The 18744-nt window shown below is 44.7% G+C and overlaps 1 protein-coding gene across 1 annotated transcript in view; it reads right to left on the reverse strand.

Moving 5' to 3' along the window:
* c17h1orf210 (chromosome 17 C1orf210 homolog) overlaps window positions 1-18744 on the reverse strand; it is a 51061-nt gene that overhangs the window by 26479 nt on the left and 5838 nt on the right. The window contains exon 2 of the mRNA XM_078560849.1: window positions 14467-14588. Coding sequence (XP_078416975.1) covers window positions 14467-14568 — 102 coding nt within the window. The 5' untranslated portion in view covers window positions 14569-14588. The remainder of the gene's footprint in view (window positions 1-14466; window positions 14589-18744) is intronic.

Here is an 18744-nt window from a genome sequence, read left to right on the forward strand (position 1 = left end):
GGTGTCCTTCCTGCTGCCTACCTGCCCACCCTCAACCTGGCAGTGATTTGATCGGGGGCAGTGAGGCTTAGGATGGCAACCACCCTCACTACAAATGAGGCCCTAGGCCCTTAAGTGGTTAATTAATGGCTGCTTAGGGCCACTTCCCGCTGGCTAATTTTCTAGGCCAATAGGAGGAGGTCAGGGATGGAAGGTTAAAGCCCGGCAGTTTAGCCTTGCTCGGGTATTGGGCAGGACAGGTGCGTGCCTCCCTCACTCATCCCCTTTCCTGATCAGGGGCCTGCATCCAAAATCTTACTCCATCACGGTTGTTCCCTCCCCAACCCTCCCCCATCCACCCAGGGTCTCCTCTCCTGGCCCCACTCTGAGACTCCCGGACTTACTTGCATCCTGGGCTCCTGGCACTTTGTTCTGTGGGACTTGGTGTGGTACCAGCAGTAGCCACTGCTCCCAGTGGCTCTGCTCGGATTAGAGATCTGCCGGCCAATCTGATTGGCTGCTGCTCTGTTGAGGGGGGAGTTCCTCTCCAAATGAGGGGCAGAAGGCCTGTCTCTTGCCAAGTAATGCTCAACAGAGTGTTAAATGGCTGCAGGGGAACCCACAGGAGTGGGATGCATTCCCTGCTGACTTTTTCAGTGGTGGAGTGGGGTTGGAAGCCACACTGTCCGAATAATTCTGCCCCATGGCACCATTCGAGAAGAGCAGAAGAATGCAGAGTGGTTGGATTGTGATGTCAAGCTGCTAGTTTGGACCTCGCAGGTACTATTAATACCCTCTCTTTAACACCCCCAGCAGGGACCACTTCCTGACACCCCCACTGAACCTATTTAAAGGAATCACCATTCAACTTACAGATGAGGTCTTTTGCCCCTTTTTGTTGCTGCAGAGTTAGTGGAAGTATTGTGCAGAGTGTTTTCGAGGAATTGACCAAGGTTTTGGATTCAGAAAAGAACGGTGCTGGACTCTGTCAAGGAGGTCAGGTGAGTTGGAAGGCCTATCAAGAGAAAGCCTCCTTTCAGCAATGGGAGCTACAGCTATGGTTCCTCTTGGACTGCAGCATGACTTGGAGGTGGAGAGGAGAAGCTGCACAGACTGGAATGAGGAGAAGAGCTCTCAATAGAAGGCCCTACTCACCAGGTGTCTTTACAGGAGTATTTCTCCTACCTCCACCTCCGCCATGTGGCTACAATTCACCAAGGAGATCGTCTTTGAACATTGCTTTTTGCAATTGGATCTGCAGCTGCGCAGCAGGGCAGTGGATGGCACTGCCAGTGGCCATCAAGATCAATTTTTGGTCCAATTTGACCCTCTGTGGGCCCCACATATCAATGGGGAGAAGCACTGCACCTGCAAAGACTACCTCTTCATAAACATGGTGTGTGACTATGCCTAGAAGATCCTACTGGTGAATGTCTGCTCTCCTGGCAGTAGTCACAACACCTTCAAGCTGTGGCAGTCAGCCAAACTCACTATCTTTGGGCCACCATGAAGAACCAGAGGCTGGCTGCTGGGTGACAAAGGATACCCGCTGTAAACTTGGTTCATGACTCTCCTCCACCACCCCAACATGCATGGCCAAGGCGTCTAAAATGAGAACTACGCCGCCACCAGGAGCATTGTGGAGCAAACCATCAGTGTCCTAAACAACAGTTCCACTGTCTGGACTGCTGAGGAGGAGCCCTCTAATACTTGCCAGAGTATGGCTCCAAGGTCATGGTAGTCTGCTGCGTCTCCCATAACTTTGTACTTGTAAGGGCACCAGCTTCAAAGGGTACCTCAGGACCAGGAGGGAGAGAAAAAAGGAGGAGGAGGCATCTGATAGCCTTTGCTCCAGATGTGCTGACCATGACCGGGTGCTCAACCCTGGCCCCTTCACATCACCGTTACTCTAAAATTTCTCACCTCTCTGTTATGTCCAACCACAGTGTCCTCTTGGGAAAAACCATGAAATAAAAGCCATCACCATAAAACCATTTCATAACAACTTCATCCAACAGCACTCCCTATAACACATATAAATCTTTTGCATTTCCTGTTATGACTGGGATAGGAGGAGTGCGCAGTTTGTCTAGCCCCACTACTCCACAGATCGTACCATTAGCATAAATGATTAATTCACTTAGCAAAATGGCCAATTATTTACCTTTGCTACTGTTAGACCCAGAATAAAAGAGACTTTAACCAGATTTCTTTCAATAAACTCAGACTGACTGATTAATTATAAAATGAAACTTTTCTAAAACAAGTTGCAAGAACTGGTTAACACACAATTTGCAATCTGGAAGTCTAACTATCTATCCCTTTTAAAATACCCTAGCACGCGTGCGCGCGCGCCCACACACACACATATAAAAACAAAGAACAAACAAATAGGGTCTCTGCAGAGATGGACAGTTGAAGAAAAACAATTTCTAAAAGATAAAGTTCACAGGGTTTTGACGCTGTCAATCTGGTGCTCCCTCATGTGAGGATGGGCTGCTAGTCCCAGTAGATGTCTGGAGATTCTCACCAACAGAGCTTCAGCGTGGAGGAAAATAGAGCCAGATCAATCCTTCTCATCTCAACCTCTCGGGTTTCCAAATACAGACAAGTTCCCTTGAGATGAGGATTCCTAGCCGGAAACTGATAACCACACTGGATTTGAAGGCAAGGAGAGCGCGAGCTGGGCAGCTTTTTCCCTTCTCAGTTCATTCCCAACTGAGTTCAAAACAACAAATTTAAAACATGAAGCTCCTCCTTCAAGAGACTTCCAGTAAATCACCAGGCCTTTGCCTTTAAAGCAGTTTTTTTTCCCATCAATTAAAGAATTAAAGACAAATATCTCTCTTCCACAATTGCCATGCTGGTCATTTAGCTGATGTCATGTGATTTCTTGGACTGGAGAAGCATGCCTTTTCCAAGATGAACTTCTGGCATTTTTTAAAAATCCAAGTCAGCTCCTAAGTGTCCAAATAATGCAATGTCCTTCCAAATTTTAAAAGAAAGTATAGTTCTGGTAGATTTGGTTCTAACATTTCTCTACCATTTTCAAATATGTTCCATTACAAAGTGTGCAGGAAAAGATATATACAATATATGTAAAACACAATTCAAACATGCCTCACTCAGTCATTCACTCCTTATACAGGAGTATAATTTTGTCTGATTTCCTTGATTTCCAGATAATTCTACAAAAATTGCATTCTTGATAATGCATTAGCAATTACATTATCCTTCCCAGCAATATGAACAATCTTTACGTTATAAGGCTGTATTAGCAGGCTCCATCAGAACAGTCTGTCATCCTGAGTCTTAATTTTTTCTACAAAAGCCAATACTAGTGTTTCTTTACAGCCATGACGGAGATATGCTTCAAAATGTTTGAGAGCCAGTAACATTCTCAGGGTTTCCTTTTCTACCGTAGAACATCTCTTTTGATGCCAATTTAATTTTAGAAAAGTATCCCACTGGCTTCTCTATGCCCGATTCATCTTCTTGCAATAAGACTGCACCAAAGTCACCAGCATTGATTGCCACCTTGAAGGATTTAGTGAAATTAGGGGCAGATAACATCAGCTAGTTAGGATCGCCTTCAGCTTCTCAAAAGTTGTCTGGCACTCTCTCGGCCATACCACCTTTGCCTTATTTTGCAATAAATCCATTAGTGGAGCAGCTACTGTGCTGAAGTTTGGCACAAACTTACAATAGAAGCCGCACATCCCTAAAAAAGATCTCATGATTTCCCAATTTGTTTTAGGGTTGGAGAATTCTACCAAAGCCTGTACTTTCACTGTTTTTGGCAGCACTTGCCCCTGCCCTGCCGTATACCCTAGATAAGTTACTCATGCTTTCGTGAACTCACTCTTGGCAAGGTTTATCACTAGATCTGCCAACTGCAATTGTTTAAATAGGGCTTCCAATTGTTTTAAATGATCTTTCCAAGTGCTGCTGTAAATCGATACATCATCCAAGTAAACTACACAGTTAGGAACACTAGTTACAACTTGATTCATTAGCCTTTGGAAAGTGGCTGAAGCATCTTTTAGCTCAAATGGTATCACTCGGCATTGATATAGCCCATTTGGTATGACGGAAGCTGATGTCTCCTCAGCTCACGATGTTAAAGGTACTTGCCAGTATCCTTTCGATAAATCAATCTTAGTTAGGAACGTGGCACTGCCAACCCTGTCAATACAATCTTCTAAATGAGGGATTGGGTAGGAATCTGTTTTTGTTACTGCATTAACCTTTCTATAATCAATGCAGAATCTGGTTGACCCATCAGGTTTAAGCACTAACACTACTGAAGAGCCCCAACTGCTTTGACTAGGTTCAGTTAAATGATTTTCTAACATATATCAAAATTTTGCTTTCATTTGAGTTTGTTTCTCTCAGCTTAAACAATAAGGATGTTGTTTTATAGGAGTAGATTCCCCTACATCCACAACATGCATGGCTAAAGTTGTTCACCCTGGTTTATACATACAGATTCCTTTAAATTCTATAAGTAACCTTACTAGAACTTCTCATTGTCCTGCCTCTTAAGTATGAAAATATGGTGTCTAACTGTCCGAATATTTCAGTGTTAGCTTACCAGCTATTAAATTAAATTAAAAATTTATTTCACCAACTCTCTTTTGCATGGACCACTGAACCATGCTTTCAGAGGTTTCCCCTCTAAAGACACTAACACTGCATCCCCTGGTTGTAATGTTCGAGTTGCAGCTTGTTTATCTGCCCATTCCTTCAACTTTGTTGGAGAAACTTTAAGATGTTCTTGAGCCGCTTTGCAGGCTCCCATGAGCTGGTCCTTATTTAAGGAAGGATATAAATGCATTGGAAGTAATTCAGAGAAGGTTTACTAGACTAATACCTGGAATGGGCGGGTTTCCTTATGAGGAAAGATTGGGCAAGCTAGGCTTATATCTGCTGGAGATTAGAATAGTGAGAGCAGTTTGATTGAGACATATAAGATCCTGAGGTGTCTTGACAGGGTGGATGTGGAGAGGATGTTTCCTCTTGTGGGAAAATCTAGAACTAAGGGGTCACAGTTTAAAAATAAGGGGTCACCCATTTAAAACAGAGATGAAGTGAAATTTTTTCTCTCAGAGGATAGTGAGTCTTTGGAACTCTCTCCCTGAAAAGGCAGTGGAAGCAGAGTCTTTAAATATTTTTAAGGCAGAGGTGGATAGATTCTTGGTCAGAAGGGGCTGATAGGTTATCGGGGGTAGGCAAGATGCAGATTTGAGGTTACTATCAGATTAACATGATCTTATTAAATGGCGGAGCAGGCTCAAGGGGCTGAATAGCTTACTCCTGCTCCTTGTTTGTATGTTTGTATGTTCGTATGTATGTTCCTGGAACAGCTGCATGATCTAACATAGAGGATTCATCCCTCTGTCCCCAAAACTTTTCTTTGATTAACTTCGAAGGACCTCTAATCTCATGTCCATAAATTAATTCAAAACAGGCAGATTCATTCATTCAGTGAATCTCAGGTAGCAAATAAAAGAAAGTCAAGCCCTTTATCCAATCATGGGGATAGCATGTCAATATGGTCTATTCATTGCTTTGAGGGTTTGATGGTACCTCTCTAAAGCTTCCTGTGTCTATGGATGATATGCTGTGAACTTCAACTGTTTTGTACCCAAACTACTCATTATGTCTTGAAAAATGTTAGACAAAATTTGAAATTTGCTCTGACTGGATCTCCACCGGTAATCCACAGAGTAAAAAATTAGGTTACTCCTTCTCTACCTCTACTTTAGCTGTAATTGTTCTTAAAGGGATGGCCTCTGGAAGTCAAGTTGTCATATCCATAATAATAAGGATACACTAGTGTCCTGCTTTCGTTCTTGTAACGGTCCCACACACAATCTACTAACACCCTACTAAATGGTTCCCTGAACACTGGTATGGGAATTAAGAGTGCCAGTTTGATTGCACATTGTGGCTTTCCCACTATCCGACAAGTATGGCACGTTTTACAAAACTGCACCACATCCTCGTGAAGACCTGGCCAGTAAAACTGCTGGTTTATCCACGCATGAGTTTTCCGTATCCCTACATGTCCTGCTATAAGAACTTTATGTGCTATCATAATATCTCTTTATGATATTTGGGCAGCACCACTACCTGATGAACAACTGTCCACGCTTCATCTGCAGGCCTGTGAGGAGGTCTCCATTTCCTTGTTCGTATCTCATTTTTAATATAACAACATTCTGGAACTTCCTCAGTTTCAGCTTGGGCTGATTGTGCTATCTTACTTAACCCTGGATCAGCTTGTTGAGCCTCAACTGGAGAAGATTTACTAAACATCTCTTTTGGATTATCTAAGCCTTTAAAGAAAGTTTCAGCTAACCAAATATCTGTCTGTGGTACCACTTTTACCCCCAATGATGGACTTTGCTTAGCCATCGCTCAGGATGGGTCATCAAACACAAAGGAAAAAGTTCCAGGAACTTTTCCTGTAACTGCTCCATCTCTTTAACCTCATTTCGGCTTTCTCTAATTATGGGAGAAGCTACTACCTTTGCTCAAGCTAATTCATTTACCAGGACTAAGTCAACTCCATCTACGGGTAACTTCTGGACAACCCCTACCATCACTGTCCCAGACACTAGGTCACACTCCAAGTACACCCGGTACAAAGGTACAGGTATATGTTCCCTGCCAATACCATTTTTTAAGATTTAGTTTTTAATGCCCTCTCTGATGGAAAAGCTATGCCTTTCCCCAGCAAAAGCATTTGACTGGCTCCTATATTTCTTAATATAATTATAGGTTTAGTTGTCTCATTTGAGTGGTTACGTTTCCTCTTGATAAGAATTCTTTATGACTCTCATGTATCGTATTCGCCTCCTGCGAATTCACAGCAGTGTTTACACTCCATTTCACAGCTGTAGTTAACGCTACAACTTGATCTGTTGTATTTTCAGTAAGGGCTTCTTTTCCTGAATTGCCCTTACGTGCTCCAAAAAGTCCCATGGATTTCCCGTGCAACTTCCAGAAATCCGCACGAACCTGTCTGACCTTTTACAATGGAAACATTTAAGCCTTTGAATATCACTTCCACCCTCAGCACCTTTCTTTCTGGTCTGAGGAGGAGCTCCGGGGAGTTCCCAGCTGTTCCTTCTCTTCCCTGGCTACTTGCCTTCATTTCACCTTCCCACTTTCTACCCTTCTCGGGTTTGTGGGGTCAACATTTCTTTGCTTTACTCTCCCAAATTTAATATAGGTCTGCCCAGGCTGTTTCCTTATATTTTGAAATTTTTGCCAGCATGCCTCAGGCACCAACTCACACATGCTAAGAATAGCCTTTTTTTTTTACTGCATCACAGTCCATAGAAACCTCTTCTTAAAGTGATACATAAACTTCATTAGCTCTACTCACCAACATACTCTGTAGTAGCAATGTTCAGTTTTCTTTAAAAACAAAAAGCTAAAAGCTACTGCGGATGCTGGAAATCCAAAACAAAAACAGAATTACCTGGAAAAACTCAGCAGGTCTGGCAGTATCGGCGGAGAAGAAATCAGTTAACGTTTCGAGCCTTCATGGCCCTTCGGCAGAACTGAAGCATAGTTAGAAGAAGGGAGAAATATAAATTGGTTTAAGGTGGGTGGGGGGGGGGGGGAGAGAAACACATTGAGGGTGTGGTGATTGTGGAGATGAGCAGATAATCAAAAGATGTCACAAACAAAAGGGTCAAAGAGGTGTCGAAGGTGGTGAAGAACAAATGTCACCACCTTCGACACCTCTTTGACCGTTTTGTTTGTGACATCTTTTGATTATCTGCTCATCTCCACAATCACCACACCCTCAATGTGTCTCTCTTTCCCCCCCCCCCCACCCCCCACCCCCCACCCACCTTAAACCAATTTATATTTCTCCCTTCTTCTAACTATGCTTCAGTTCTGCCGAAGGGCCATGAAGGCTCGAAACGTTAACTGATTTCTTCTCCGCCGATGCTGCCAGACCTGCTGAGTTTTTCCAGGTAATTCTGTTTTTGTTCAGTTTTCTTTTGCCCACTTCATTTGGTTAGCTACCTTCTCAAACAAAATAAAGAATGCCTCTACACCCCTTTCCTCAAATTCTTGAAGGGTTTGTACAAATTTAAACATCTCCCCACTGGGCTTTAGATAGGGGGGAAGTTTTTTTGTCATCAAAATTTACTTCAGCATCTGGGGCCTCTTTTTTTAATTCCAGGCATTTAAGCTGGTATTCCCTTTCTCGTTCCTTCTCTCTCTCCTTTGCCTCTCTTTCTTAATTCTTTGCCTGAAATTCCAGTTCCAGCTTCTTAAATGCTCTTTCTCTTTCTTCTTCTGTTCGTTAATTTTCTTTTTCCTCTCTCTCAAGCCTTTTCAATTCCAATTCTCGTTCCTGTTCAAGTTTAAGATTTTCTTTTTTGTGTTAAAGCTGCTTCATTTGCAATTGAATCCTAGCTAACTCAATTGATTCACCCCCTGGAAAACCCCCTGGTATCCCTTCCAGTTTCAAATGTTGTGCTATTACCTCAAATATGTCCACTTTCCTCTCCCCTATAGTTAATTCTAACTGCAACTTATCCACCAATCCCATTAGCTTAGTCTTGGTTACTTTATGTAAACTAGTTAGGGTTAAATCTTCCATCTCTAGAAAAGTCTTAGCAACTTCCAAAGTCATTTTGGTTTACGAATGTATAAGAAACCTGGTATCAGCCCTTTTATTTTTTACCAATTATTATTATTCCATGTCTAATCACCCATTGTCCACATTTCAAATATCCTGCAAGAGCCCTCAATTTATGTTATGACTGGGATAGGAAGAGTGTGCAGTTTATCTAGCCCCAGTACTCCACATGTCATACCGTTAGCGTAAATGTTTAATTCACTTACCAAAATGGCCAAGTATTTACCTTTGCTACTGTTAGACCCAGAGTAAAAGCGACTTTAACCAGGCTTCTTTTAATAAACTCAGAATGATTGATTTATTATAAAATGAAACTTATTTTCTAAAACAAGTTGCAAGAACTGGTTAACACACAATTTGTAATCTGGAAGTCTAACTATCTATCCATTTTAAAATTCCCTAGCGCACACGTGCACACACACACACACACACACAAACAAAGGACAAACAAATAGGGACTCTGCAGAGATGGGCGATTGAAGAAAAAGGATAAAATTCACAGGGTTTTGGCGCTGTCGATCTGGTGCTCCCTTGTGTGAGGATGGGTCACTAGTCCCAGTAGATGTCTGGAGGTTCTCAACAATGGAGCTTCAGCGTGGAGGAAAATAGAGCCGCATCAATCCTTCTTATCTCAGCCTCTCAGGTTTCCAAATACGGGCAAGTTCCCCTGAGATGAGGATCCCTAGCTGGATACTGATAACCACACTGGATTTCAAGGCAAGAAGAGCGCAAGCTGGGCAGCTTTTTACCTTCTCAGTTCATCCCCAACTGAGTTCAAAACAACAAGTTCAAAACATAAAGCTCTTCTGTCATGTGACTTCCAGTAAATCACCAGGCCTTTGCCTTTAAAATAATTTTTTTTCCCATCAATTAAAGTGATTGCAGTTCACATAGACAAATATCTCTCTTCCACAATTGCCATGCTGGTCATTTAGCTGATGTCATGTGATTTCTTGGAAAAGGCATGCTTGCTCAAGTCCAAGATGAACTTATGACCTTTCTTTACAAAAATCCAAGTCAGCTCCCAAGTATCCAAATAATGCAATGTCCTTCCAAATTTTAAAAGAAAATATAACTCTGGTAGATATGATTCTAACATCCGTTAGTCTGTTTTGTGGACACCTTTGCCTGGCCCAGCGCTCTTACACAATGGAATCCCAGTGACTGATGCATGGCTGGTGGAAGGCTTCTGACTTTCAGAGGGAGTGAATGCAGATGATCTTACAGGATGACCTCAAGCAGCCCTGGATCTGGAGGGCCCGGCTTTGGACTGCACCACTTTGACATGGGCAGCAGCAGTCTGGGCTGGTTAGCCGAATGTATGATAGAATCATACGAGCATAGAATTATGAGCAGGAATAGGCCATTCAAGCTCTCAAGCTTGCCCCCGCCATTCAATAAGGTCATGGCTGATCTGATTGTGGCCTCAACTCCACTTTCCCTCCTACACTTTGATTCCCTTGTCAGTCAAGAATCTATGCAACTCAGCCTTAAAAATATTCAATGATCCTACCTCCACTGCTCTCTGGGGAAGAGCATTCCACAGACCCACAATCTCCTGAGAGAAAAAAATTCTCCTCATCTCTATCTTAAGTGGGAGATCCCTTATTTTTAAACTTTGTCCCTTAGTTCTAATCTCCCACAAGGGGAAACATTCTCTCAGCATTGACCCTGTTAAGTCCCCTCAGGATCTTATGTGTTTTAATAAGATCATCTCTCATTCTTTTAAACTCCAGTGGATACAGGCCCAACCAGTCCCAAGCTTTTCTCATAGGATAACGCCATCATTCCAGGAATCAGTCAAGTTAACCTCCTCTGAGTTGCTTCCAATACAATTATGTCCTTTCTTAAATAAGGAGACTAATGTTGTACACAGTACAGATGTGGTCTCACCAATACCCTATACAACTATAGCATGACATCCCTACTTTTATATTCAATTCTCCTTGCAATCACTTGCTGTACTTAAATATTAACTAATCATAGAATGGTTACAGTACAGGAGGCTATTCAATCTATTGTGCCTGTGCAGGCTCTCTATAAGAGCATCAAAACTAGGGGAACTAGCGGTGTGGCAGTAGTGGGAACATGAATGCTGTCATCCTGAGAGGAGGCACCAAGTTCATGCACCATAGAGTCACAGCCACACCCCCTGGGGCATAGCCTCAGCAATCCTTATAATCTGCTGGAGCACAGATGGCTGGACTGCTGCAAGAGCCAGTAAGCCCTTTTGAGCACTGGCATACGCAGAAATGATAGTAGCAGCCTGAGCCTGAGCCTGTATTGCACCAAACTGGGCTTGAATGGCAACGAGCATGGATATTAGCCACCAAACCTTACATCACAGCTGGTCCACAAGTGCTGTCATGGAGTTGGCCACCACTTCTGCACTGGAATGGACAGGCTCCAAACTCTGCACAAAGCCCTGTGCCAATTTGGAGCCTGACTCCTCCATGCTCCTTGACAGTGACAGGAGGATCTGTGACAGGCCTGCCAATACGGCAAGATATCTTGCATGCAATCCCTTCAGTGTTAACCTGTATGCCACCTCACTGAAGTCCTCCTCTGCAGCCTTGCCCTCTGGTGAGCTGACACATATGCTATCCTTTCCCCCTAGCCAACTCATGACTCAACACGTGCAGATCCCAAATCCATACTACTCTACTACTAGGTGCAGTGCTAGTATGTGAGCTGGAGGCTGCAAGCGTTAGATCAAGTGACAGTGTTTCTTCATCAGGGGGTGACACTCTCAGCCTTCATTGTGAGGTTCCACTGATTGACCAAGCAGCAAATCTTGGGTATCTTCAAACAAAACTGCAGAAAGATATGATTGGGATAAAAGAATGGGTCGGGGCAGGGTGGAGTGGGTGGAACGTGTGAGTTCTATTGTCAGACCACCTGCAGCTTGCACTTCATGCAAGATAGCAGGATGAGGCTGAAGTGAAATTTGAGACGGCCCATAAGGCAGGAACACACCATCATCACGAAATTTTAATGTTTTCAGTGACGCCGAACACGATGACTTCAGTCACAGCCAGCCCCATGATTTGAAGCATTATCTCCTCCAAAGGGCTCAGGAGATGCTGGTGTGACCCTCCCCTGTTAATTCTCTGCTACTCTTTGTGGTTATTTACCATCTTGTCTTGCAAGTAAGAGGGACAAATGTCAGTGAGTGTGTTGCAATGAGCTTGGCTGATGTGCCTGCCATAGCTAAATAGCTGGAGGCATTGGAAGCTGCAAGCAATGGGTGTGAGTCTAGCAATATTAGCAAGTGTGAGAGGGTGAGCTGGAGTAACTGCATGTGAGGCATGTGCCCTGACTGCTGATGGCGGGTGATGGGGCTGTGGTTCATTGAGCAGTGTAGGAGGTTTGCTGGTGTGGTAGGTACAGATACCATAGAAGATGCATTGACTGACCTTGACCACCGTGTGAACTTTTTCTGGAGCTGCAGTCAGGCCCTCAGGGCCAGACTCTGAGAATTTACCTCCATTGTCAGCTGTTCCTTTTCCCTTCACAGGATGTGCCTTCAGGGCCTTTGGCCCCCTGTGGAATAAAAGCCTCTCTTCTCCTTTCAACCTCCATCACTAAGGTCTTCAGCACTTTATCCAAGAGCCAGGGAGCCCTCTTTCTGATCTGTTGTTCCGTTACTAGTCTACTCCTTTCAAACATAGCCTTCCTGGCACTATTCCAGCAGCTGCTGTAGCCTGACTGCATCTCCCTTTTAAAAGAGGCACACAGCCTTTAAGGAGTGCAGGCTGGCTCTATGTCATGTTAGCCACACACGTTGCTGGAGCCCCTGTTGAATATATAGTCAGTCAGTAGCACATTTTACGCTGGGCTACCCGTTCCAATCATATAGATGAACATTCAGTGCGAAGTTTGGGGACCGGTTAGGGGTAAATGCGCACCATGATCCTTGTGTCTGATATCAGACCTAATGGGCAGAATTTTTCCATCGGCGAGTTGGGGGCAGGGCCTGCTCGCCAACGCAAAAATGACGCGGGATGACGTTGGAGGGAAACCGCCGACATCATCCCGCCCTATTTAAATATTCAGGAAGGTGGGCGGACAACACGATCAGCTGTCCGCCCGCCGACCTGTCAGTGGCCAATTGGGGCCATTGACAGGGTAGTTAACCCAATTAAAGGCCCTGCCTGTCCAACCTTAAGGTTGGCGGGCAGGCCAGGAGCTCCAGCGGGCTTCTGAAAAAACATGAAACCTCATCCACCGGCGGGATGAGGTTTCATGTCGGTTTTAAAAAACTTCAATAAAGTTTTTGTGATATTTATTAACATGTCCCATCTCATGTGACATTGTCATATGAGGGGTACATGTTAATAAATTTTTATTTTTCTATTTTTTAACTTTCAAAAACTCCTGAGGCAGCACTTAGTCTCAGGGAGCAGTGCGCTCTTTCGTGCGCATGCGTGAAAGAGCGCACTTTCACAATTGGGGAATCCCTCCCACCCCGCGCAGGAAGTGCATAGCGCTTCCCGTTGGGCAGCCCACTGGGTGGGCTTTAATTGGCCCGCCCACTTAAAATGGCGGCGGGGCCCGTTTCAACGGCGGCGATTGGCTGCCTGCCCGCCGCCGAGCCGATGGGGCATGCCCACCCATCAAGGGCAAAGTTCTGCCCAATCAAATCGCTCCCTCGATATCTCCGTTTTCGGTTTGGTCACCCATTTGCTTCTGCGACATTTTTCTACATTAAAGGCACAACAATCGTTTTGTTCGTAAATGCCTAGAAGGAAAATTGAGGAGTAAGGAGAAATCAGAGGGCAAGTCAATGGGTTGGAATTTTCCCAGCCCATTGGTGGCGGCTGGGAGGTGGGAGGACTGGTAAAATTGTGGGGAAAGTCATATTTCCAGTGGCAGAATGTTGGTGGCTTTGTCTTGCTGAGTAGCCAATTGAGCCACTTAAACTGGCAAATGAAGGCCTAACTGTGACCTCTGCAGGCATTTTGTGTGGAGAGACTGCCCAGTGAAACCTGGTGGCCTCCCAGTGGGCTCCAAGTGGGGTGCTCTCCTTTATGAGCACTCTATTGTCTACAGAGGAGCCACCCTCGTGGCAACGGTGCCGCCGGTTATTCACCACACCCACCCCCACCCCCCAAATAGCCAGGGCCTGGCTGCCAGACACCCACTACCCCAAACGACCCCAACCTTCTTCAAGGGCGCCCGCAATTGAGACACCCTCTCCCTGTAGCTGCAGTTCCAGCAATGGCCACCACTAGCAGTGGCACTGCTGAGGCTGCTGAACTGCTGGCCTACTGATTGGGCCAGCAGCACCAGCGGCCCCCAGCTTTGGCCTGTTAGTAAACTGTCGCTGGCAACATGCCAGGTCCTGCTGCTTGGCGATACAGGATCACCTCCCACTTTCAGCAGTGACAGCGGGGCTTGTCATTATGCAGCAAAATTCAGCCCAGTTGCTTTCACCCAGCATCCAGCAAGCAGCTCATGAACAACATCATCAAGGGCCTGAGAGTGGGACACTTCCTCCTCTGCTACTGAATGATGTAGGTGCAAGGAAACCGGTTGATGGGCTGAACAAGGGAGAGGAAATAATAAAAAGACTAAAATTAAAACAATTATTTACTTCAATATTACATGTAAAATATGTTATAAATACCACACTGTCTAGATGGATAAAGCCATGTAACTATAATTCTGACTTTGTGTTGCTGACCATATTCATATCAGTTGTGTTATCAGACTAACCCAAATGGAAAGCATAACTTATACATTAATTGTCCATAAAATATCTTCGATTAGTTAGTGTAAACTCCAAACAGACAGAGACTTCCAATGTCACTTACCTCACTGTGTATTTCACAAGGACTCATTGTATGTGTAACAGCCGCCAAGCATCCCATAGAGAACAGCACCAGGCCAACATAATGCCGCCCAATTATTGTCATGGTCCGTCACAGAATCTTTTCTATAAATTAATATTTTTTACAGATTATTTTAAAATCCAAGCATCCACAAATGATCAATTAAAACTCTGAGCATCAATAACAATGTAATTATCTGATTATTGATGGCAAAATGCCAGAATCAAAAATTAACAATTTCATAAATTGTTTGAATTCAGTCAGTGTGAAAATGATTGTTGCAAAGTTAATGCCCATATTAATTACAAGCATGTCAGTATCATCTAATTTTTCATCTGAGTGTTACACATGTTATAATAATCTGCATATCAGCAATAGCAGTAAGTCAATAAAGAATGAAACCGGAAGAACCACCCGGCATCGACCTAGGCACTGTAAACAACAATGGCAAACTCAGCCCTGTCAACCCTGCAAAGCCCTCTGTATTGACAACTGGGGGCTTGTGCCAAAACTGGGAAGCAACAGCCTGACACAGTCATACTCACGGAATCATACCCAGATCATGTCCCAGATACCACCATCCCTGGGTATGTCCTGTCCCACTGCAGGACAGACCCAGCAGAGGTGGCGGCACAGTGGCATACAGTCGGGAGGGAGTTGCCCTGGGAGTCCTCAACGTCGACTCCAGATCCCACGAAGTCTCATGGCATCAGGTCAAACATGGGCAAGGAAACCTCCTGCTGATTACCATGCACTGTTCCCTCTCAGCTGATGAATCAGTACTCTTCCATGTTGAACACCACTTGGTGGAAACACAGAGAGTGGCAAGGGTGCAGAATGTACTCTGGGTGGGGGACTTCAAGCTGCTTGAGTCCTAAAAGACATAGCAGCTAGACTGTGTCTGCGGCAGGTGGTGAGGGAACCAATAAGTGGGAAAAACATAATTGACCTCATCCTCACCAACCTGCCTGCTGCAGATGCAACTGTCCACAACGGTATCAGTAGGAATGACCACCACACAATCCTGTGGAGAAGAAGTCCCGTCTTCACATTGAGAATACCCTCCATTGTGTTGTGATTAGAGCAGATCTAGCAACTCAAGACTGGGCAACCACGAGGTGTTGTGGGCCATCAACAGCAGCAGAATTGTACTCAACCACAATCTGTAACCTCAAGGCCTGGCATATCCCCCACTCTACCATTACACCAAGTCAGGGGATCAACCCTGTTTCAATGAAGAGTGCAGGAGGGATGCCAGGAACAGCGCCAGGCACACCTAAAAATGAGATGTCAACTGGTGAAGCTATAACAGAGGATTACATGCATGCCAAACAGCATAAGCAGCAAGCGATAGACAGAGCTACATGATTCCACAGCCAACAGATCGGGTCTAAGCTCTGCAGTCCTGCCACATCTAGCCATGAATGGTAGTGGACCATTAAACAACTCACTGGAGGAGGCAGCTCCACAAATATCCCCATCCTCAATGATGGGGGAGCCCAGAACATCAGTGCAAAAGATAAGACTGCAGCATTTGCAACAATCTTCAGCCGGAAGTGCTGAGTGGATGATCCATCTCGGCCTACTCCAGAGGTCCCTAGCAACACAGTTGCCAGTCTTCAGCCAATTCACTTCACTCCACATGATAGCAAGAAATGGCTGAAGGCACTGGATACTGCAAAAGCTATGGGCCCTGACAATATTCAGGCAATAATATTGAAGCTTTGTGCTGCAGAAATTGCCACGCCCCCTAGACCAGCTGTTCCACTATAACTACAACAATGGCATCTACCCGGCTATGTGGAAAATTGCCCAGGTATGTCCCGTCCACAAAAGCAAGACAGATCTAACCCAGCCAATTACCGCCCTATCAATCTACTCTCCATCATCAGTAAAATAATGGAAGGGGTCATCAACAGTGCTATCAAGTGGCACTTGCTTGGCAATAACCTGCTCACTGACGCCCAGTTTGGGTTACCCCAGGGTCACGCAGTTCCTGACCCCATTACAGCCTTGGTTCAAACATGAACAAAAGAGATGTATCCCAGAGGTGAGGTGAAGGTAACTGCTCTTAACATCAAGGCAGCATTTGACCAAGTGTGGCATCAGAAAGGCCTTGTAAAACTGGAGTCATTGGGAATCAGGGTGAAAACTCTCTGCTGGTTTGAGTCATACCTAGCACAAAGGAAGATAGTTGTGGTTGTTGGAAGTTAATCATCTCAGTTCCAGGACATCACTGCAGGAGTTCCTCAGGGTAGTGCCCTAGGCCCAACATCTTCAGCTGCTTTATCAATGACCTCCCATCCATCATAAGGTCAGAAATGGGATGTTCGCTGATGATTGCACAATGTTCAGCACTATTCGCGACTCCTCAGATACTGAAGCAGTCCATGTCCAAATGCAGCAAGACCTGGACAATATCCAGGCTTGGGCTGACAAGTGGCAGGTAACATTCGTGCCACACAAGTACCAGGCAATAACCATCTCCAACTAGAGATAATCTAACCATTGCCCCTTGTCATTCAATGGCATTGCCATTGCTAAATCCCCCACTATCAACATCCTGGGGTTACCATTGACCATAAACTGAACTGGACTATCCATACAAATGCTGTGGCTACAAGAGCAGGTCAGAGGCTAGGAATCATGCATCGAGTAACTCACCTCCTTACTCCCCAAAACCTGCCCACCATCTACAAGGCACAAGTCAGGAGTGTGATGGAATACTCTCCATTTGCCTGGATGAGTGCAGCACCAAAAACACTCAAGAAGCTTGACACCATCCAGGATAAAGCAGTCCGCTTGATTGGCAGCCTATCCACAACCATTCACTCTCTCAGCCACCGATGCACAGTGGCAGCAGTGTGTACCATCTACAAGATGCACTGCAGGAACTCACCAAGGTTCCTGAGACAGCAACTCCCAAACTCATGACTGGTACCATTTAGAAGGACAAGGGCAGCAGACAGGTGGCAGCAGATGCCACTTGCAAGTTCCTCTTCAAGCCACTCATCATCCTGCCTTGGAAATATATCACCGTTCCTTCGCTATCGCTGGATCAAAATCCTGGAACTCCCGCTCTAACAGCACTGCGGGTATACCTGCAGCACATGGACTGCAGTGGTTCAAGAAGGTAGCTCACCACCACTTTCTCAAGGGCAATTAGGGATGGGCAATAAATACTGGCCTAGCCAGCGATGCCCACATCAGGTAAATGAATGAAAAAAAATCATATAAGTGTTGACAATCCAACAAGCAGAGGGTCTGGAATAAAGTAGAGATTTATAATAACAAAAATCATGATGCAACTTGACTAACAACAATCTTCTCGTCTGATTCCTCAAATTCTCAATTAACATGCATATTGAAGTAATGCAACACGGATAATAGTTTGATCTGACTATCACCAATGATGCTGCAGTAATGACATGTTAGCCCATGGTGCAATTGCGAACACACTTGCCTCCGAGCCACAAGGTTCTGCACACAAGGCCCACTCCAGGGCCTGAGCATAAAAGACACTCCAGCTGTGCAGTACTGAGGGAGCATTGCATTGTTAGATGTGCTGCCTTTTGGATGAGACTTTAAACTGAGGTTGCATCTGCATGGGTGGACGTAAAAGATCCCTGGCTCCATGTCGAAGAAGAGCAGGGGAGTTTTCCCTGGGGTTCTGGCCAAAATTTATCCCTTAATCAACATCACAAAAGACATTCTGATCATATCTGGTCAGGTTGCTGTTTGAGAGAGTTTGTTCAGCAGTAAATGGCAGCTGCATTTTCTACAGTACAACGGTGACTACACTTCAAAAGTACTTCTTTGGTTTTGAAGCTATATATAAATGCAATTCTTTCTTTGATCTAATATTAGATGGCGTGTATTTGCTAGCATTAGAAAATGGGCCTGTAAAGAACCAAACTTCCTTTCCTGCCTATTCTTTAGAAAATAAGGAGTGTTTGGTCGTGGTCACTGTGGTGAACTCATTGTTTAAACACAGTCCTGATGAGGAAAGCAGCCAAAAGAGCTCTTAAATGTTATTCCAGGTTAGATCTTACATTTGCCTGGAGGTCAGAGCCAGGATCTTTAATGTTCCAACAGTAAATAGATTGAGGCATGGCTTTTCTCATGGAGGGGGGAGGGGGAGGAGGAATACAACCATTGTTCTGCAAAAACAATGTGGAATATAAATTTGGCATTTCCTACTACTTCGTACTTTGGAGCTCAAGACATTATTATTAAACATCACTCTAAAATTAGGAGCCA

This window comes from Cetorhinus maximus, chromosome 17, assembly GCF_964194155.1.
Source record: "Cetorhinus maximus chromosome 17, sCetMax3.hap1.1, whole genome shotgun sequence".
NCBI classification, from domain to species: Eukaryota; Metazoa; Chordata; class Chondrichthyes; order Lamniformes; family Cetorhinidae; genus Cetorhinus; species Cetorhinus maximus.